Genomic DNA, 22,235 nt, shown 5'->3' with positions numbered 1-22,235 from the left:
TTATTCGATAAATAGGAACCATGCACACAGGACTACAAGCACCTCTCTCTCTCTCTCTCTCTCTCTCTCTCTCTCTCTCTCTCTCTCTCTCTCTCTCTCTCTCTCTCTCTCTCTCTCTCTCTCTCTCTCTCTCTCTCTCTCCTCTCTCTCTCTCTCTCTCATCTCTCTCTCTCTCTCTCTCTCTCTCTCTCTCTCTCTCTCTCTCTCTCTCTCTCTCTCTCTCTCTCTCTCTCTCTGGCGTGCACAGACATTTAGAGGGGCAGGTGCTCAAGTGAAAAAAAGGGCACCTTGTGCAGCGCATTTTCGGGCGGGAAACCATTTGTGCTTTAGCCATTGAAAAATAGCAGATCTACAAGCTCATACTACGAGCTTGTAGATCTGCTATTTTTTTATCGAAGAACCACTGACATAGAAACATCGCTTTAGATTGTGGGGGCCTAAATAATATAGTAGAAGCGTTTTTTATCAATATTTGATCAATGTCACCATGGTCCCACACACTACAAATTGGATGTTTTTTTTAAAGAGCACATTGTTAAAAGGGCAGGGGGTGCTCTAGCACCCCTAGTGTCTATCTGTGCACGCCACTGCTCTCTCTCTCTCGCACAGACACACAAGCACACGCTAATGATTAGCACCTTTAGCTAACCCACCTGCAGTTGTTATGAAGATTAATTTAGTTCTCTTTCAAGTTTCAAACTGTCACACACTTGTGGCTGAGCAGTTTTCACTTCCTAACAACCCAGACTACTCAACTCAATGTCCATGAGGTGTAAAGTTACATTATGTAAGTTGTTCATTTTTACTCTTTTTACCTGTCTGTTTGCAGCAGGTGACAGTGGTGACAGTGTGACTGTGGATGGCACAGGGCGTGGCTACTGGAGGATTTTAAAGAGCGCGCTCCTGCTCAGGGAGTGTTAACCTTCTAGGGCAGTGGGTTTCAATTTCAACCCTTTTCATATCAAGGTCCATTATTTATTCTGCATTTAAGCCACGGACCACCATTTGATGGCATTTAGCCTCTCAGACACTAAGTTGTCTTAGAATATTTTGTAGTTGAATAAAATGCTGTCCACATTCCATGCTGTATTCAGTTTATTTGATATGGTAGCCATATGTGCCAGGCAAACGTTGATCAAAATAACAATTCTTCTACATTCTCTAATTGACTCCTTGTAAATAATAATTAACAATAATTTAACTCGAGAGCGTAAAATGAAACCAAATGGACCGATAAGGGTAAGGGTTTCATGTTAAAGATCTAGGCCTATTGGGTCCACTATTTGGTTACCAACTCTCCATCATTTAAGTTTAACTCCCACCGCCCTCAAGGACCACTGGTGGCATCCCGGACCACTGGTTGAGAACCACTGGTTTACAGAGTATTGTCTTTATTAAAAATAATTCAGCGTGATATTATGAGATCGACGTAAGGAACTTTGACAGCTAGATGATACAACCTGGTCTCAACCAGCAGAGGGAGTCATTGCATAGTAATGTCCCCATATGAACTTCAATCACTGCATCCTCATTCTCCCTGGTGTTTGTCCCCAAGGCCTTCCACTGTTAATTACATTTGTGCTAATTCAGAAATGTAATCAGAAATCTAGGGTATCAATATCAATATCTCTTTCAATATTTATGGCCTACCTTTTCAATTTACAGCTTGACAAAATAGAGCTAATAAATGCATTGTAATGTCTACTCTGAAATATAAATAAATGTAATTAAATATAAAATCTAATTTACATAATCTGACATTTGGGCAGGGAATGGGGACCGGTCTTAAAGACAATATTGTGCTCAATAGGTAAGCTTCCAAGTCAACACATGGACACGCAATGTTAAACTTAATATATAGACAATACCTGTTATATGCCTATTCGAAAAAGCAACAACGTTGAAATATTTGAATCAAACTATTTGCAATTAATTGGATGATGCTCCAGAGTGGCTTAAAAAGACAAAGCACTGGTGGCCTATTTTCTAGCCTACATACTATAGTGTCCACTCTCGATTTGATGTCTCTATAGGGACACGTACTGAAAATGGCATATAAGCTCACAACACGTCGCTCTGCTATTTTCACTACTTTTATTCCTCCTTAGTAATGCTTTTATTATGACCTTATTATTTGGTTTTTTTATGGAATTAGACAAAAAATGTGTTAATGACTGAGGCAAATATTGTCATGGTGAAACTATACTAGGCCTACTATGTTTCTGTTACGTGAGTGCATTTGCAACACACACACACACACACACACACACACACACACACACACACACACACACACACACACACACACACACACACACACACACACACACACACACACACACACACACACACACACACACACACACACACACACACACACACACACACACAAAATAAAATAATTACAAAATAAAATAAATTCAAAATAAAATAAATAAACCAGACTGCAGTAGTCCCCATAGCAACAGAAGAGGATGCGGGCATCACAAATGCCAGTATAGAGACAGAAATAGCATGCTATTGAAACTGTTGTGTGCATTCCAAATTGTATTTAGCCTCAATACAAAAGGAAATACAGCGATATACAATATCAATCTGCTCCAATTACCATTATCAGTGCTTTAATCTGAGAGACTAACCACCCCATAACACATTTCCCAGTGCTGTAGTGTACAGTATAGGGATATGGTATGGTCCACTTTCCTGAGAAAATATTCATCCAATGCTCCCCCTCTCCCCTTGCTTGGTAGGTACCATTGCTGCCGAGGGGTGTTTCAATCCACACAATCTCAACCCATGTACCACAGATTTAGTGTCCATTGTAGCAGAATTGCAGTGCACTGGACTATACAAAGCAGGGTAGCATCGAGGCTGTCTGGAGGGGTGGGGTCCAACTACACCGATATCACCAGACGAAAGAGGGGGGAGGGAAAGAGAGAGAGAGAGAGAGAGAGAGAGAGAGAGAGAGAGAGAGAGGAAAGATTGCACTCACAGAAGAATACAATACGGGTAAGAACACAAAAATGGATGAGGGGTACAAATGAAATAGGAATAGATCAAATGCTATGTTTCTATGCTCTGTTGGGTTTTCTCTTCTTGTTCATTCATAGTCCAACCTTCTTGATTCCATCTCCATCAGTCATGTGTTTCATCTTCTTTCCTAAAAATGTGCAGTGCCTATACATTCATTCATTCAGACTCTGGATTCATCTCTGTGATTTGTCCGGTGAGTCTGTCGGCCAAGGTGAATGTTATGTGAATGGCCCGGTTTATATAGGCTTAAATTATGTAGCCTTAATACTTTTAATCATAGCACCTGACAGTGACTTGATACAGCAGTAGTACTGTAGCATATTTCATACACAATATTCATTGATATTTATCCTGTATTGCAGGACATGCAGACTTTCTTAGACCTAATGTTTGCATTGCAATAACTGTCACCTATTTGGTGGAACTATTGTGATCTCAGTCTCAGAGATATTTGCATCCTATCTAGAGCATACCTCAAATTACAGTACATCATATACAAATGTTGTGATTTTGAGATAGAATGTCATCTTGTGAACATATTGTAATATTGGTTTTGAAAGTTCTCTGTTTATCATAATTATTGTGTGTGTGTGTGTGTGTGTGTGTGTGTGTGTGTGTGTGTGTGTGTGTGTGTGTGTGTGTGTGTGTGTGTGTGTGTGTGTGTGTGTGTGTGTGTGTGTGTGTGTGTGTGTGTGTGTGAGAGAGAGAGAGAGAGGGGGGGGGGGGGGTGTTTAACTTCAGAAAGAAACATTTCCATCAAATTCCAGCCATGACTTAAACAGTTTTTGTTTGTTTTCTTGTACCTTGTTTTAGAGAATATTTTTTGGTTTTATCAAGGTGAACTGTCTGGTTTGTAGGACAAAATGCTCTGGGCCGGAATGACATGGCTAAATGGCATTGTATCAGATATCCATTGTGGTTGAGACTGCATGGAGAAGGAATTCAGTTGTGACTGAATCAAGGAAATGCAACATTATCTAATATAAGAGGTTCTCAAAATGCGTTCCGGGGACCTCCAGGGATTCTTTTTAACTTTTTTTTGTAAATTAAAATGATTTCTTTTTTTATTTCACTATTATTTCACAGATGAGAGAATATATTAGAACTATTCTAATCTTCTCAAATGGGGGTCCTGGTAGTCTGGTACAAACGATAATTAAAGGAAACATGGAATGTACAGTAAGGACTCTCCTGGACTCGTATGGCACCTCTGAGAGAACAGCCTTGGTTGCTGAGATGAGTCGCTACAACATCAACAACGGCATTGCTACTCTGAGTGAGACCAGGATCCTATATACACTTAAGGCAAGTGTGTATACTAGCACCAGTACTTTTTAACATGTTCCTGCTAAGTGTCACCCAGCGATTGAGGACAGCAGTGGTATGGCAGTGGACTTTCATCTAGATGTATAGCTACAGTATTCAGATGACTGTGCTGTTGCATCACAAATGCACACAAATATCCTTCAGATACCTGTGGATCTGAAGGCATCCTCTGCTTTTTGGAGACTCCAGCATAGGCTCATTCACGAAACTACACCAGGCTACACCAGCACGAAGGTCTGTGTCTACCAAGCCATCTGCATCACTACCCTCCTTTACAGTTGCGAAGCCTGGTTAATGCCGTCACATCAGGGCCCAGAAGCGCTACAAAGACCAGCTAAGGGAATGCTAAATCAGACCTGAGGCCTTGGAGAATGTTGCTGCTGACCGTAACACCTGGTGTTAGCTGACTGTACCTGAATGGAACCCAAATATTGGAGGAAAGGACCGCCAGGACGGAAGAGACAGAAGAGGAGACTCAGAACTTGGGAACAAACCTACTGTTGCCACTATACCACCACATATACATGCCCTACCTGCAATAGGACCTGTGGGTCCAGAATAGGGCTATATACTGTGTAGCCACTAGCCACCAAATTAAAGAACGCATGATAGAAGTGGATGTCATCATTGGAATTGACAGACTAACCATAAGCAAGCATCTAGTGTGGGGTCACTGACATGAAAATGTATGAGAACCGCTGTTCTACACAGTACAATGCTCACTGTTAATTTATCCATTTGTACACTCAGGATTTTAGTGTACACCAGCATGCTAATCCATGAAGTTTCTGAATGCTGTTGTGTTTGTCATTTTTTTATTTCCTTCCCCAAGGATGAAAGGAGACACCCCAGTGCATAGCACAATGAGTGTTGGCCAGGCTAGGAAGCTGGTAGAGCAACTGAAAATAGAGGCGAGTTTTTGCAGGATAAAGGTAAGGCAAATCAATACAACAGTACAACTGTAAAAAGAATATCAGTCTGAGGTTGCACAAATGCACTATATTTGTACACTCTGAATTATAAACACTGCATATTTGACTGTGTATAGGTAAAATATTTACAGGGATTTAGGTAGTATAGAAACATAGCTGTACTCTTCAGTTTCAGAGTGAGAATCTCATAAAAAATTTATAAACTATCATACGGTACTCATGGTCCCTGAACTTTTGGCCAAATTCTTTGATCCACAAGGATTCATTCATGGTTATGTATTATGGATATTAATGAAGCCTAGCTCTGGCCTTCCCAGGTGGTACTTAAAGATTAAGCAACTGACCAATAATTAGTATTTGAAAGAATCAACTTGATGTCATTGATAGCCACTTAGTGCAAAGAGGCAGATGAATGTACACAGACGTTACTTCTGGAATGTATATACCGGTACATTCAAATGTTTATTTTGTATTGCCATTTATTTAATTATTACTAGAGCAGTGGCCGTTGGGCACTGGCCTATCTGGAACGATGCAAGTTGGAAATGCAAGTTGGAGATCCATGCCCCACCCGGCTGTAATACCCGTTGTACCCATGTCAGAGTACCCGTTCCACCCACTTGTGTCCCTTTCATGCCCATATATGGAGATTTCTGTATCTGTCTCTCTGTGTCCTTTATTCCTATATATGGAGTTCTGTGTCAGGCATGCCCAAATATGGAGTCTTGTGATGTCAGAACAGGCCAGCTCCATATATGGACCCTGGGCAGGGGCCCGGGCAGAGGCCTTTTGTGGCGGTTCTGGACAACCGTGGGTCCGACCAACTCGACACCGGGCACTGCACTCCCTGCGGGGGGTGTGGAACGCGTGTATCGAATTTGAATATAATGGATCAGTTCACTTATTGGTTTGAGTTTATGTCCAGCTCAGATCTTGATATGTACACCTGTATTGTCGATACACACGTATTGTGTATCGTCTTCTTAAATACGCCATTTAAGAATCTTATTTAAGAATCTTATTGTATGCCTGCTTTTCACATTATACATTACCATTTTATGATTCTTTATTGCATATTTTGAAGGGACACATCACATTTTTATGGAAATTTTATTTATTTGCAAATATAATATGACCATAGTCAGTACCAATAATCAGCATCAACAGCTACAAGGACAGTGATATTAAATAAACATTTGAATAAGATAAGCAAAACAACGATGTTGGCACAAATTAAAGTCAAATTGCTCTCTACTGGGAGGAACTAGGAAACTAGCAGTTTTTTGTGCAGTGGGTGCAACATTCACCTTGATTCCCACACAATCCAATGATCTACATTGACATCCACATACACAGACATTTAGTCTGTTTTGGCCTTTTTCTGAATTCCTACAATTCCCATTATTCACATTTTGTGGGCAAGCCATCAACCTGGCTCACCCATTATTATATAGATGGCCACTCTAGAAACTGACTGCCCAAAATGGTTTGTCCACTATTACAATGATCTGTTTCATATTCTCTCATCATAAACAGAAAATGGCAAGGTCATAGGTTCATCGTTTTCAAATATTTTACTTGAGTAAACCTTTAAGTTTCAGTACAACTTTAGTGGATTTGGTTCAGAGTATGGTAAATTACAGTACACAAGAGGTATGGTGTTGAACATATTGATAGTTTCCCTTTAAGCATGTTCTAAACCTTTAAAATAAATATTTTACCACATTTAATATAAACCAATTACGTTGGTTGTTTAATCTTTCTAATCTCATTCTCAATATCTTGAAGGTATCCAAGGCCGCAGCTGACCTGATGGCATACTGTGACGCACACGCATTAGACGACCCACTCATCACTCCTGTGCCCACTTCAGAGAACCCCTTCAGGGAGAAGAAGTTCTTCTGTGCACTGCTTTGAGACAAATCATGGATTGTTATGAGTACAGCTGTACAGTATGTACAGTGTGTACATGTACATCAAATCTTAATAAGAGCATCAATGTACAATAGTTTTTGGGAAACCTTCCGATGTACAGTACACCTGCGACTACAAAATGTTGAGCAAAATTTTAAACCTGCTATACAGTATCTGTCTTGTTACAAGGGGACAGAAAAATACAAATAAAATTGTGGACTGAAACCAGTCTACAACTCATAATAAAGTAACTGACAAAAAATAAACACAAGCATGAAATGTCTTACAGTATAACGGTGTTGGTTCACATCACATAATCTGCGTCAGTCAGTGAGACTAAGTATACAACAATTACTATTATGACACATAAAATGGATTCAACACCATTTTAAGACAAGAAATGTCAAATTATTTCAATGCAAGTCATGTTTAAGAGTGGAACTAAACCTCACCATGGCACACACATTTCATTCACTTGAATAAATACATTTATTTGCTCTGGTGTTTTATATTGTTAGTTACACATATCAAATGAGGACGATAACCAATTATGACAGGGGCATTATTCAAGTTTTTGTTATTGACATTACAACCATGTATACTGCCTACTTTATACTCCATCGCACAATTGTATGGCTTGTCAAAAACAACTGATCTTGACGGTCATGCATTGGAGCATAAATCAAGCTGCAAATGTTGCAGTTGTGTGGCTAGGGATTTTAGTGTATCCGTTTAAGTGGTACTGAGAAACTTAGGCAGCAAATCTGAAGTGTTAAATATTTTATATTACAATCAGTACACCCAAAACATTCCACTGGAAATGCAATATGTACCTGTATACTCTATCAAACAGCTGCTGCTGAGTTACACAGTTGTACAACAGTACTACAAGTATACATTAGTATCACCTGAACTAAAAAAAAAAAGAACATGACCTAGGCCATCTTATCAGCCATCATGTTTATTTTTGGAAAGAATAAAGTTCTTATGTTGTACTTAACAAAAAGTCTACAGTCATTTTAACAATATCAGATACTGTAAGGTGCTCAAGAGTTTCAAACGTTGTCCACTGCCTTTTCAATGTGTTGAACATATTAGCAATAGCAAATGACAAGCTTTGGTTTGAAGGTAACCATGGAATATCAAAAACTGAAATAAAACATTTAAATCAACTCAATTTAATTTCTGATGTTATGCAATTACAAAACAAGACATTTGAATGAAAACCCAAAATATAGAATTCTGAATGCTTTCAGTCACAGAAACTAACCAGTGTTTCAACCAGGATTATCTATAGAATACTTATTTAAACAGTGACATATTGGTACCAGCATTAAAACATAAAACCATAAAATAGTCCTGTGATCTATAAAGTGTTACCTTGCTGTATGTAGAGCTACAAGAAGAAAACTCATCTCTATGTGACTATCAAGTCACATAGGGTACCGAGGTAATCACTGGATTAGGGCCGTGGCTATGGGGACAAGGCCAGCGTAGGCATGCTAGTATAGATCATAGACTAGAACAACCACTGACTCTATCAAAACTAAACAGTGATGATTTGCACAACAAGAAAAGAAAATTGTGAGCAGCAGCAGCTTTTAAAACACATTTTTATTATTAAATGTTATTCTTTTTTTTGTCTTTTGTGTTCACAAGGCGCTGATGAGGTAAAAATGTACATGGAACTTTGAAAGTACAAAACAAACGGAAACTAAAGAATATAATATGCTTCACAGGAAGGAGTCACACCATTCCCGGAGACAGCCGTAGCAGTCTCCTTGCTGTTTGGAATTTGCCCCACAGGTATCCTTCAGCCAGTCCCGAAAGAGCTCCTCATCTTTCTTTAACACCAGGAACTGCCCAAGGACAACATAAGCCTGTGGATGGAGATATTCAAGATACATTTTACTCCAGGCCTGTCATAATGCAATGAGGTCGTAATGCTTTGAGTTAATTATATTCAGCAAAATCGTCTAGAATCACATTCTCATAAATGAATCTGTTGAACAATGTTCACACCTGAACGTGGAAAGAGACTGGAGGAGTATAGGACAAAAAGATGTTTTCAATGTTACTTCCTCAGAGTAAAAGTTATTCATTATTATAATTTCAATTTAAGCATTTCCTATACATTTTCCTAAATAAAATAAAATAAATTCAACCATTAATTTATATAATTTCATAAATAAAAATCTTAGAAATTTCATTAAACAAGAAAAAAATAGTCAATCTACAAGTTCAAGACACGAGCTTGTAGATTTGTATTCACTAGTTTTGGTCTTGGGGAGACATCAAATTTCTCTTTTGGGTCCCGTGCTAAAAGGTTTGGGAAGGGGAACCACTGAGCTAAGGGACAAATGTTCAATATTTTGTTGTTCGTTGCAAAGACTCGATACAATATTATATATAATATACACGTTTTATAATGTGTATAAGCATACAAAAAAAGTATAAAGAAACCAAACTCTAAAAGTCAAAGTGAGACATTACCTTGTCAAAGCCCTTGTCTTCTAGTCTTTTCCCAAGTGCTTCTCCAATGCCTGCTAGTGCCATGACATTTTTCTCTCCCATGGGCTCCGCCACAAAATCTTTGTGTTTCTGGGATGTTGACGACATGGCTGGCAGTTCCTTCTATCTGTAACATGAAGGCGTATGAATTAACATAATTTACAGATAAACAATGTATTTGTCAACTAATAACAGCTTGTCAGTTATTGACGCAGCATGACAGCTTAATTTCTCACAGGTCTGTTAATACATGTTATTTAACTTTTTTGTTCTACATCGTGCAATATTATACATTTATCGATAATACACATATTTCAATTAATGCACTATGTCAGTGGTTCTCAAAGTGGGGTCCAGGGACCCTCATGAGTCTTTCAACAGGACCCTTACACTAGGTTTGCAATTGAAACATAGAGTAGGTTTGCAACTCTGAGACTAATTTGGTTCCATTTGTATACTCAAAAAAATAACTGAAGCCGTTCAACCCCGGTGAAAAAGGGGCCCCAGGCCAGTCTAGGCGGGGGTCCCGTGAAATTAAAACGTTGAGATTAGAACCAATGCAGTGCTGCTCCAGAACAGAACGTTAACTTGTGTCCGCCAGAGGGCGACTTCGCAACAAACTACGAAGCCGGAAATACGGCGTTTTACGTCACGCACATCTTGGCGGTCCGATTTTACAGCCCATGTCCGATGTCCGCATACACAATGAAATAACATTTAATTTGTCAAATTAATAATATTCAGTGTCGACGCGACACTGTATTTAAAAATACGTATTTTTTTTGTTGAGCTAAAGACTCGTTGTGCAACAACGCCTAAAACCAACGCGATTCATTCCAGTGCTACTGCTACTGTTAGCTACGTTAGCTTAAACACGCTAGCTATAATTTCCAGATGCAGTGACTAGCCATCGTTACTCTGGTTGCTGTAAAAATTAAACAGTTATTATGATACTTAGCTGTTTTACGCCCAAACAAGCTGACCACAGCGAGTAGCGAGTCGCGACCTACATGAAGATGGATTAGCTTAGCCTGCGGGCTTTATGCTTTCTAGTCGCTGCTAGTGCCTTCAACTTGCTGCTAACTCCTCATGAAGTTTACCTCGAGCTTCAACGTGTTATTGAAAACAGCCTCATAATGGCTCCTTTACGCAACATGCTTTATTAGATATTAAATGTGTTAACTCACCTTCTTGTGGTGTATCGTCTGAACGCCCGGCCTTAAATGGTAGTAGTAGCGAGTACAGCTGCCTTCAGTGCCTTCGATGTTATTATTCAAACAAACTGGTCATTCCAGCCGTTCCACACATTGGCGACCACAATGCAATGCGACCGCGTCATGTACCTCCACGTTTGTAGTCCGATTGCTTGAATGATTGAATACTTTATTAACAGTTTGCAGAAAAATGCACAGGAAAGTACAGTTCAATACAAGTAAAGGTCCACTAAGAGGATTTAAACGCAAGAAAGCCTATGGCTTGTTTCCATTGGTGTCCTTGGCTGAAGTTCATACTCAATTAATTAAATCCTCGATTTTGTAGGCAGAGACCTTCTCACAAAACGTATTAAAGGGCGTTGCGATTGTGTATAATAAAGAACATATAACTGAACAGATATACAAAATAAATAAAGAATACCTGTAGTTAAATTGAAGACATTTGGCAGTGCTGGCGTTGGGTTATGGTGGGTGACAACACTTGTGAAGATACATGGCCAACAACAGGTGTTCTCACTCAGTCATAATGGAGTCGACTGCTGCGTTCGAATGCATAGTTGGTTCCATGAATGGCACGGCCTGTAACAACCCTGGCTGTTACAATTGGATAGGAGGGTTGTCGTTTTATTTTAAAACCCTGTAGCCAAGTTTTTCTCCAATAAGAAACTATATGCATAACATAACTTTACAAATAATCTGTGCTGTTGTGTATCACTGACCGGGTTTCAATTGCAAACTCAAAATACATTGAAGGAAATTCAGGATTCACCTATAATGGACTTTACCATAAGCAGTACAAAATGAATTACAAACTTTCCCAACTATTGACTTTCAACCAGTCCTTATCTATGCTTTTTCTACCCTCTTTTCATATTACCCAATGCAGTATTTCTCAACCCATCAACCCTAAAGTAGGTTGGGTCATGAACAAACAATTTCAACAATTGAATACCGATTTCCACCAACCTAGTTCTGTTATTTGACTCATTTCATAATATTGAGCCCTGGACAATGGCAAATTCCTGACTACTAATTGCCGGACTACTAATAGTCCGGCAGCCGACAGGCTTCTTTTGTTTAAAGTGGGACATTTGGTATAGTCTTTTTTTATTGGCCTAAAATATTGTCTATATACATACATTCATGAATCCACTTGCTTACCGGCTGTCACTATTGGGATTTTTTCCCCCATTAAGTAGCATGTATGACATTTCAAACTAGGGGGTTTTCATGATTCTGAATCCATTCCAAGCATTAGTTTTGCACAAAAAACACTGGCTTGGGCTAAAAAGGAGACCCTATAAAAACAATTGCCCAATATCGACAGACGGTCAAGTGAATTCATGAATGTATATAGACAATATTTTAGGCCAATAAAAGCATTGCTTATTTCGGACCCTGGTCTTGGAATGACCTACAGTCCAGACTCCCCCTGATTCCCCTAGTGAGCTTTAAAAGGATTGCCATGGGCACACTTCCCATACACTGCTCCTGCTTTGACGTATAGCAAATGTCTGCTTGCTTTTTAGTCTACTAGCTATTTCCGTTGCTTAGTTTTGATTTATTAGTCCTTATTGGTCGCGTTCCTGTTCTCCCTTTGAGCTTCTTCGGTAGTGGGTACTGTATTTATGAGCATTGTATGTCTTATGAGCAGAGCTGTGTCACTTATTTTGCCTCTTGTCTTGGCCAGTTCACACTTGTAAAAGAGACTCCAGTCTGTGTTTTTTTACTGGTTAAATAAAGCTTAAATAAATAATAAATAAAAGACTATACCAAATTCCCCACCCGTCCACCTCGACTGCCGTACTAAATCAGAATGAGTGACCTGTCAGGTAATGGAAACTCAAGGTCATTATTCCATCACTACTGATGTTTAATTTAAAAACGAAACGCGAGCATAGTCTCGTCTTTTTGGCATTCTGAGACAATAATGGAGGAATATACTGTATAAGCTCACTCAGCCTCACACAAACTATATCTCCGTGTTGTTGTTTAAGGTGTAAGGCGCGTTCGGAAATACCTCACCGGAGCACACTCGCCTATTAGTTTGCATTATACAGTGCGCTATTTCTGAACATGCCTGTAGTGAGCTGCAATACAAGAAATGTAGATAAACAAGAATGTACAGTATAATATATTAAACTAAAGACAAGCTATTATTGCTCAAAGCGAACTTTATTTGCTTACACCTGACAATGCAAAGAGAATGAGCAATGGTCATAAGTGCCTTTCCACTCAGATCTGTGCGCATTAAATATTTTCAGTGTTGTGACATTTAGCATCCATTTGACATTTTCATCTACAGTATCTCTGGGGAAACAATGAAGCTTATATGGATGGCGATTAAGAGGAAAGGCAATAGTGCAATGTAGCAGTAACGGAGGGTTTTCTGTTGGGAGTTTCAGTAGAAGACTAAACAGTGGGTCGGGACCCATTTGTGGGTAGGGGACAATTCTTTTATCGGTCCTTTTATTTGTGTTTCCTTCATTTTTTTTTCAAAACATTTTCAAAAAACATTCCCAAAAAAGCAAAAGATTTCCTGAATTCATGAACAAAATTCAATTATTTCCCCCCTCAGTAATTTCATAAAGAAATCGCAGAAAAATATATATTCCATAAATTACAAAACAAATGCTTAAGTATTGAAAATAGACAATCTACAAGCTCACAGCGCGGTGTGAAGCGGCGTGTTTTGAGCTTGTAGATCTGCTATTTTCACTAGTTTGGGTCCCGGGCAAACGTCCAATTTATTTTTTGGGTCTTGAGCTAAAAGGTTTGGGAACCACTGTACTAAATAATCCTACAGACTAGAGAGAATGCTGGGAGCCAAGCTACAGCTCAAGCCAGTACCATCAGGCTCCACGTTGATTTGCTTCACAACTCCATTCTCCACCAACATGGAATATCTGAAATATAGGAGATATTATTTGGTTAGCAATGTGAAGAGCGATACCTTGATTTCTGCAAGAAATTCTGTAAATGAATTGGCTCACTGTGTAACTGTTAGTATATAAAAATCAATCAAACAATGTTCAATCATTTAGCAGTTTTTGGAAGAAAGCAGTTCTTCATATTAAATATATTCAATGAATGCATAACAATATTATCCCAAGTCATTATTATAAATGCTCTTATAAGAATTGGTGACATAACATTTTCACTTTCTGTATTCAAGGAGAACACTTGAAGAGGAGACCAATGGGTTAGTAACTCAAGCCTGACAAAAGATATATCTGTGCATCTGCCTCTAATTCTACTAAAACGATAAATATAATTTACATGTCCTAATTAATCTATGCCAGGGGTGCCCAAAAGGTAGATCGCGATCTACCAGCAGATCACAAAGGCTTTCAAGGTAGACCACATGACATGCCCCTAATTAGCCCCTCTCGGAACCCCCTGGGTCAGCCCAATCCGAACCGAACCGGGCTGACCCGTAGGGTCCCTGTGCGTTACTTTGTTTTCGTATGGGAATGTTGGAACGCGGACATAAATATCCTCGGTAACATCGTGTCTGCGCCGTTTGACGTCTTCTTTTTGTTTGAGTTATTCTGAAGGTGTCAACTATAAGTACCTATACATACCGCTGCGAATTCTCTTGTGTCGCGGAAGCCGTTAAGTATTTTTAATCTTTGTTTGACCGATTTGGTCGCTTTGATTCTTCTTTATTTACCGTTTATTGTACCGCCTCCCGATGTGCGGTTGGCTTGTGCCGGCTACGTTCCTGCCTCTGATCTGCTCTGTCATAGCTATAGCGCCACTAGCTAGCCAGATAGGCGGTACAATGAGGTGTCAATAAACAAGGAAGGAAAAGAAGAATCGGAGCGACCAAATCGGTCAAACAAACGGCTTCCGCGCCACAGGAGATATTCGCAGTGGTATTTATAGGTACTTAAAGTTCACATTCAGAAGCCCTCAAACGAAAAGAAACCGTCAAAGAGCGCAGAAGGACGTATTCGAAGGTATTTACGTTTATTTATGTGTGCGTATCCGGTGGCAGAGTGGAGGTGGAATAGGACCCCATGGTCTGGGTCTCAAAAATGTCAGAAACGTCAGTACCATTGGGTTCTGCTTGTAGGGCTAGCCCCTAATATATAATAATAGAATTTTTTTATTATTATATTTTAAAGCAATGGGATAATATTTTTTGGGGTGGGTAGATCTATGCCGTCAGGACCGGATTTACTTTGCAATCCAATTCAAGTGAGATTTATGTTTAGTTATTGTATATTTAGTTGTATTATGGTTAAAACATTGAGAGCTTCTGCTCTGCTGTCTGCCCGCCATGCACAGCGACTAATGTCTGTCTGTCTGTCTGTCTCTCTCTTTTGGGTGCTGGGTACCCCAAAATTAAAACAAAATACCACCAATATTGTACTCGTTTGTAAGTATACTTTAAGTGAGCCAAAGAGCTTCCCTTTGTTCTGAAATATCATAACATGCATTAGAAAATGCTCAGCAGTATACAGTGAATCAGTCAGTGGGCTAAACCATTAGATCCCACTGGTTGCAAAATGATGATGTGCGACGCAACCCCCCCCCCCCCCCCCCCCCCCCAGCCATGCCAGTCCGTGAACATTTTATGAACGGTCAGCCGGTCCGTGGTAATAGAAATGTTGGGAACCCCGTTATACCCCGTCATGCCCCCAAACAGTATTTGGGGGCATAAAGTTTTGTTGTTTTGTTGTAGACTAGCTTTAGAGATGAACATTGAAGAAGAAAACAGAACACAAACCTCTTTGATCGCTTGTTTCCAAGTGCCTGCACAATCTTCTCATTGTCCAGTAGCAGGTCTACCGCCTGTGAAGCAGAGAAAGAGGGAGAGGCATGGACACAACCACAGAATATTATATGGGGCCCAGACTGCTGGTGTAGCGGTCCGGGCACCTAGGCTACAATGTAGCCTGACATCACGTTGCGGGTTTGAGTCCCGATCCCGACAGTCTTTGTTGTGTGTCACTCCCCATTTCCTTTCAGCCTACTGTCCTATCCATAATAAAAAAAGTCATAAAACCCCCCAAAAGAATAAAAATAAATAAAAGATTATTATATGGCAGGGCTCGAAATTAACTTTTTTACTTGGTAGCGCTTGTGCTACCAATTTAAAAATGAAGGAGCACCAGAAAAAAATTAGGAGCACCCACCAAAATCTAAGGAGCACCAATATGTAATCGATTTTTAACATTCATAAAAACAATATTATAACGTGTGGTTTACAAATACGTGTGGTATAAAAATGCATGCCAGAATTTAAAATGTAGTGTCCAGACTTTCTGTCCCTCATCCATCCATCTCTTCAAAGAGACTGAGGCATCAAACATCTCCAGATGAGAACCCTCTAGTCTACACTGATTCCGGCCAGTCACATCACCCGTTTTCTTTTTCTTTGTTTTGTGTTTTCCACCTTCATAGCCCATTTAGATCATATAATTAGAATTTATAATATAAAATAATTTCGATGTAAAACATGGTATTTATAGCTATATGCCTATACTTCTAATCAGTGGTGGAAAAATTACTTAAGTAAAAGTATCAACACTGCTGCTATGCTATGCAGAAACACTTACAAGTCTGCTATTCTCTCTCCCTCCCTCTCTCTCTTGCACAACCACCCCCCCCCCCCCCCCCCCCCTCTTTTACATTCGCTCCGGTCTTTTCTGAATCTGAACGCTTGAAATAATGTATTTTCTGACACATGGTGAAGTTGCGAGCCGAGGCGCTCTGGAATGTGCGCGATGCAGCGCTCAACGTTGTCCCGTACCGTTGTGTCAAAGAGTAGAACACTGTCACTACAGTCTACACACTTCACATGTTGGTTTGTTAGCATGAAGTGCTGCACTGGCAGTACAGTGGAGTTGGATGTCAGAGAGCGGCTCAGAGCGCCCGTTTTTCTACAATCGATCGTTGTAGCCAGGCGCACAGTAATTATTTGTAGTGGCACTGGTGCTCCCAAATATATTTTTAGGTCTCAAAGATTAAAATTCAGGCGCATTTGCGACCAAAATGGTCGCTATTTCGAGCCCTGTATGGAACCTACATATATACACACAGTATCACAGTATCAGCGGATGCTGGTTTACCTGAGTGAATGCTCCTGTAGGATCAGCCAGCATTCGAACCTGCAAAAGGATGCACCAATTTTAGTACAATATTTGTATAGTTAGGTCAAAATACATCTGATCTTGTGATACATCATGACTTATCAGGTCATCTCAGACAGGTTTGCTATCTGAACCCAGAATCAGAACAAAATGTGGAGAAGCAATGTTCCGTTTTTATGCACCACATATTCTGGTACAATCTCCCAGAAAACTGCAGGTCTGCTACAACTCTCAATTATTTTAAATCAAAGCAAACTTATTTTTTATTATATTCAAGTGTCCTTTCATAATGTGTTTCTTTTCCACTCTCTTATGTCCTGTGTTTTAATGTTTTATTTTATGTAAAGCACTTTGAATTGCCTTTTTTTCAAATGCCGTGCCTATGTGCCCATCTGCTCTTTATTTGATTATTACATTATATTCTTTTATTATTAGCAATTTTGCACTAATCATACTATAATGTCTGAATGTCAGAAACATCGCCGTATCTCCTCATTGCCTGCACCAATCACTCCCACTTATCACACAGGCATTGACCATATGAATATGGAGGTCTTAACGAAGCCCTTATTTTGATTTGACACATTAATGATTAATAATGAATTTATTAGTGAATTAACGTCGCACCCTCACACACCTCCGCCCCTTAGCGACACCTGCATCACAGGCCACCGTTCTCACCGTTACCCCACTGGCATGCTTCCTCTAGCTACCGCCGCAACACAACAAAGAGTGCCCTATACAATTTGGCGCCGCTGACTGTGTGTGTGTGTTGCATCCTTTGGCCGTCTTCTCCTACTAAACTACACCGTTTGCACACATCTCACCATGCACAACAGCAACAGCTAGCCTGTCCACACATCAACCACTACTTTGCATTCATATTCATGTCATATTTACAGTACTACGGCCTTCACAGTGACCGGGATATTTCCAACCCCCTCAATGCACCTACCCTTTTTCACACCGCCCCCAGGCAGGCATCCGACCACACGGGGAAAACAACTCAGACGCATACTACAGCTATTCCCAGGGCTCGACAGTGCGACTAGGTACTCGCATTTGCAACTAAAAATATCACCGTGCGAGTTGTAAAATTAGTATTTATAAAATTTGTAGCACAGGTGCGACTACAGGATTTGACCATTCAATCGTGATAAAGACAAGTCTGTCTACAGCAAGTGCACATTCTATAGTCGCGGTTCTATACCTAAATTTATATTTCTGAACGGCGGTGTCGTTCGCCAAAAAGAGCAGAGCTACAAGCTAACAACGTGTCGAGGCTCAATGCGGTGTTCATTTGAAGATCTGTCCCTTTGCTCCCACCGCCCGCCCCTCCCTGTGTTGCTGCTCAGTTCTCTTCCCTGTCAGCACTCAGCAGCGGAGCGAACACAGCAGGGTAGCACAGAAGACAGAAGGAGTTGCTAGGACCCCGACACGTTGAATACTAAAGTTATTTAGAAAGTTTGTAATGTTAAAACATCACTTGATATAACTTTTAACCAAACGTGGGTGAAACAGCGTGCAGCCGCGCATGTAAAGAGTGCACATGCGCAATACGAATGACCTGGCTGGATATATTAGTCAGTGCCTAGCTCAGTTCCATAACTCTAAATGCAACGCTTCTGAACTGAAGCAGTCAAAGCCAAGGAGAATGTTACATTACTAATTCACCATCGAGTAGCCTCTGCACTAAATGTCACACTCACATGATAGAACAGCAAGATAAAAACGGATAGTCTGTCTGTCCATCCATTCATAAAATGAATTGACAATCTATCTATCTATCTATCTGCATACCAAACTAATAGTCTATCAGTATAAAAACAAATTGATTATATAGATTATGGGTGAAAGAAATGGGTTGCAAAGAAGCAAGCTGCAGCGAATAGTGAACCTAGCCTCAAAAATCATTGGGAAGAGACAGAAACAATTAAGTTGCATCTACAAGGAAGTACTTCGGGAAGAAAACCTGTCAAGATGACAATTGACCCCTCTCATCCACTCTGCAGGGAGTTCGAACTACTTCCCTCTGGTAGATGGTACAAAATACCAAAAGCTAACCGTAACATCTTTAAAAATTCCTTAATTCCTAATGCCATTAAGGCACTAAATGATACCATGTCTTGTTAGATTTGTTTTTAATGTATTTGCCACTGTTGTCCTGCGTATGTGTTGTTGCTGTTTGTTGTTACTGAGACCGAAGACAAATTTCCACATTGTGGACAATAAATGAAACTAACTAACTAACAACTAAAAATCGTGTTTTTTTTAAAAGACAGGCAATAAACCAGACTTGAACCTGAAACACCATGATTAGGTCTGCATCTAAACAGCTGAACGACCAGGATGCTCAATACTATTCTGAATGATTAGCTAAAGGAAGGAAGGAAGGAAGCAAGAATCATTTGATTAAGAAATTATTTTGTTTTTTGTTGAGTCACCAGTTGCTGAGCTGCTAAGCAAAGGTTACTCGAGAGACAGCAGCACCACCCAGGAATCTCTTTCAGAAATTCTGATGAAATATTGATCAACACCTCCGTGAAGATTGCCAGGCTCACAATAACCACTTGAACCTCAGCATGCCCATCTAATCTGGGGGGGAATAGTCACCTAAATCAGCAGGTCCACAAGGTTGTAGATTGGCTATTTTTGTGTGGATGGAAAAAGAAAGCGGCCCAAGTATAGCTGTAACTCTGTTTTACTAAGAGCAGAGGGTTTAAGTGGTTAAATAAGCAGACCCGTGCGCTGCTCCATACCTTGCCATCTGCACCCTGGTCCTTTCCCCATGCAGCCATGACAAATGCATCGTTGACAGCAATGCAGGCAATCTCATCCATCCCCTTACTCCGCAGCTCTGCAGCCTTCTCCAAAAAGCCTGGCAGATGTGTCTGAGAAGAATAAAAGAATCACAAGTTGTACACGTCAATTACATTCTGAGGCGCAAAAAAAAGGTAGTTTTTTTTATTATGGTTATCTCATTCTTTTGCATCTCCCTACTCTTGCGTTGCCTGTATAGTGTTTCAATTCAAACCTACTGTGGTGTCACTATGACCCCTGAATTTCTCCCAGGATCAATGAAGCTCTATCCATCTAGCTATCTATACAGTATACTATGAAATAATACAGTACATTCCTTCTCATATCAACAAATGAAATGCAACTAACAAATCAAGTATATAATGATGTCAGTTATTTTCACGTTATTGGCGTAATGAATCGCTAACACAAATTGGGCAAATATAGGGTTTTTTCCCCCTCTACACCAAATCCCTTTGCTGAAAACTATATGCTCACAACGCATTGCAAACACAACACATTGTGAGTGTGTAGTTCTGCAAATCTTGCCAGTCGCCATGCCAAGAGTAGGGATCACGTAGTTAAACATTGTGCATTTTGTTCCATTAGCAGAATAATTAATCTAATGAGGGTGCACAGAATAATTGTGAGTACCGTATTAATATAACAGAGAGGAACCATTTGTACACTCTTGGAGTTGCGTCTTGCTGTGTGGGCCTACCTTGGAGCAACCAGGAGTAAAGGCTCCAGGCACAGCAAACAGAATGCCCTTTTTCCCCTTGAAGAGCTGATCCATTGCAACTGTATTGCCTGGCTCTCCCTCCTGGACGTCCACTGCTGGTAAACTTTCACCAACCTTTAATGTGGGATTGGAAAGAGAACAATATAAAACAATATTAGAAAATGCTAGTGCCCAAAGATAGGGTAAAGGCCTCTTTTCTTGAACAACCACTCCCTCTCATCTTGCCAATGGTCACACTCATTACATAAATGCTATTAACAGTGGGCTGCCACAGCCACAATACACATTTGCTGTAAGAAAATAATTGAAAAAAAACCCCCACGAAATTAGAATGATACAACAGGCCAATGTTTTTCATCTTTTCGAATACTAATAGAACTTCAGCTAGTAAAACGTGGGGTCCAGGGTCCTTGAGGAGGTTCCAATCCAGGGGTCCCGAGCTAAAGTGATAAGATGAACCAAATGGAAACCTAAAGCTCTGTAACTGTAAGGGCTCAATAACACTCTCAGAGCTAAATTAACCTTTTACGACATAGACTTGGGTCCCAGAGATGGAAATCGTATAGATGAATGGTCTAATCATGTCAAACTGGGGCTCTTTAAAATGTAAAATCACTGGCCTAAAATCCACTCAGTTAACTTCATCTACTGGCCAGTGGCCACAAGGTGGCGCTGCAAACCATTGGTGGTGCATGCAGCAGACGCATTGCTTTTCCTACTGGTCCAAAATGGCTGTGCACTTCTTTCCTGAGATCCTGAGTCCTGAAATGAATTAAGCTGTGAGACAATGCCGGGTGAAGCTGACCCGAGCTTTGTCCGCTTGTCAATGACACCTTGTTTAACTATAACTCATGAGAAACGCAATGGCCTAACTTGAACAATATATGTCCCAACCGACAAGACAAATAGTCCAGACTAGAGCCAAACGCCATGTCAGGTCTTATGTATTTAGAAGCTACGCACAATGCGCAGTTGTGAGTATTATTAGGTTAAATTACAACAGCCTACTGTATTGTTCCAACAATTGTAGCTATTTGGTGATTATTATGCTATAAATCCTTTGTGGTTAACTTGAAAGCATTGCATTGGTTATAACTTATATTATATAAGAGCTAAATGCAAAACGTGCAAAGGTTAAACTGAATGCTGTAAAACCCCTGCATGAATACTATCTATAATCCTCCGATAGCTGAATGAAAGACAACGGTAACGTTAATAGCCTAAACGCACGCCACGCAAGGCGTCGCCTTATTTCATCATGGAACTAGATTGCGGATAAATACATGAAAATATAATGTTTTATTTAGACTAGTGGACATAGTCGCGGATGTTTCCTTCAGATTAAACGGTTATTAAACTGAAGTAGTGCAATGAAGTAGGCTACTTACCTTAATAGGCATGTTTGCAACAGCAGTCGTATGTAACAGTCTGGTTAAGACACGCGTGTGTTTTGTAATGGCTGAGCTACACAGCAGCATGACTGGGTTGAATAACAATAAAGCAAGCCCCCTGCTGTCAATGACCGGTGATTCAGTTCACAAATACAAGTTCACCGCGACCAAGGACCAACACAACACAACTTTTCTCAATTTAAGCTTCGTATCCGGTTTGGATTGAACTTCCTCTGCACCAACAATTCATTCCACCATCTGTCGGTGACAGT

At 40.1% G+C, this 22,235-nt stretch overlaps 3 protein-coding genes across 4 annotated transcripts; 1 reads left to right on the top strand and 2 right to left on the bottom strand.

The window, feature by feature from the left end:
* Positions 1 to 5,192: 5,192 nt before the first annotated feature.
* On the top strand, positions 5,193 to 7,839 carry gng3 (guanine nucleotide binding protein (G protein), gamma 3; the record flags this gene model as incomplete). The annotated part of the gene is made up of 2 exons (XM_083768887.1): positions 5,193 to 5,291; positions 7,080 to 7,839. 2 exons carry the CDS (start codon positions 5,193 to 5,195, stop codon positions 7,206 to 7,208), a joined length of 228 nt encoding a protein of 75 aa, XP_083625013.1. The 3' UTR covers positions 7,209 to 7,839.
* Positions 7,840 to 8,363: 524 nt separating this feature from the next.
* On the bottom strand, positions 8,364 to 11,032 carry banf1 (barrier to autointegration nuclear assembly factor 1). Of its 2 annotated transcripts, none has more exons than XM_083768867.1 (3): positions 10,904 to 11,032; positions 9,699 to 9,843; positions 8,364 to 9,085 (listed from the first exon to the last, which is right to left on the bottom strand). In XM_083768867.1, exons 2-3 carry the CDS (start codon positions 9,822 to 9,824, stop codon positions 8,939 to 8,941), a joined length of 273 nt encoding a protein of 90 aa, XP_083624993.1. In that variant the 5' UTR covers positions 9,825 to 9,843; positions 10,904 to 11,032; the 3' UTR covers positions 8,364 to 8,938. The 2 variants fall into 2 exon arrangements, with proteins under 2 accessions (XP_083624993.1, XP_083624994.1); XM_083768868.1 differs by having other exon boundaries at positions 9,699 to 9,836; positions 10,900 to 11,029.
* A 2,054-nt stretch (positions 11,033 to 13,086) lies between these two features.
* prdx5 (peroxiredoxin 5) lies at positions 13,087 to 22,235 on the bottom strand. Its single transcript, XM_083765372.1, has 6 exons — positions 21,961 to 22,235; positions 20,552 to 20,686; positions 19,791 to 19,922; positions 17,011 to 17,049; positions 15,666 to 15,730; positions 13,087 to 13,836 (listed from the first exon to the last, which is right to left on the bottom strand). Exons 1-6 carry the CDS (start codon positions 22,048 to 22,050, stop codon positions 13,731 to 13,733), a joined length of 567 nt encoding a protein of 188 aa, XP_083621498.1. The 5' UTR covers positions 22,051 to 22,235; the 3' UTR covers positions 13,087 to 13,730.

The sequence above is a fragment of the Protomyctophum parallelum genome, assembly GCF_964188405.1.
Source record: "Protomyctophum parallelum genome assembly, chromosome: 1".
In the NCBI taxonomy this organism is placed as follows: Eukaryota; Metazoa; Chordata; class Actinopteri; order Myctophiformes; family Myctophidae; genus Protomyctophum; species Protomyctophum parallelum.
This window is presented reverse-complemented; position numbering and strand designations above follow the sequence as displayed.

Excerpts from the sequence above, each read along its gene's own strand:
- prdx5 (XM_083765372.1), bottom strand. The coding sequence starts at position 22,050 with ATGCTGCTGTGTAGCTCAGCCATTACAAAACACACGCGTGTCTTAACC. Across the intron at positions 15,731-17,010 it reads CTACAGGAGCATTCACTCAG|GCGGTAGACCTGCTACTGGA; the intron begins GTAAACCAGCAT and ends TCTGCTTCACAG. Across the intron at positions 13,837-15,665 it reads GGAAACAAGCGATCAAAGAG|ATATTCCATGTTGGTGGAGA; the intron begins GTTTGTGTTCTG and ends CCTATATTTCAG.
- banf1 (XM_083768867.1), bottom strand. The coding sequence starts at position 9,824 with ATGTCGTCAACATCCCAGAAACACAAAGATTTTGTGGCGGAGCCCATG. Across the intron at positions 9,086-9,698 it reads AAGACAAGGGCTTTGACAAG|GCTTATGTTGTCCTTGGGCA; the intron begins GTAATGTCTCAC and ends CTCCATCCACAG.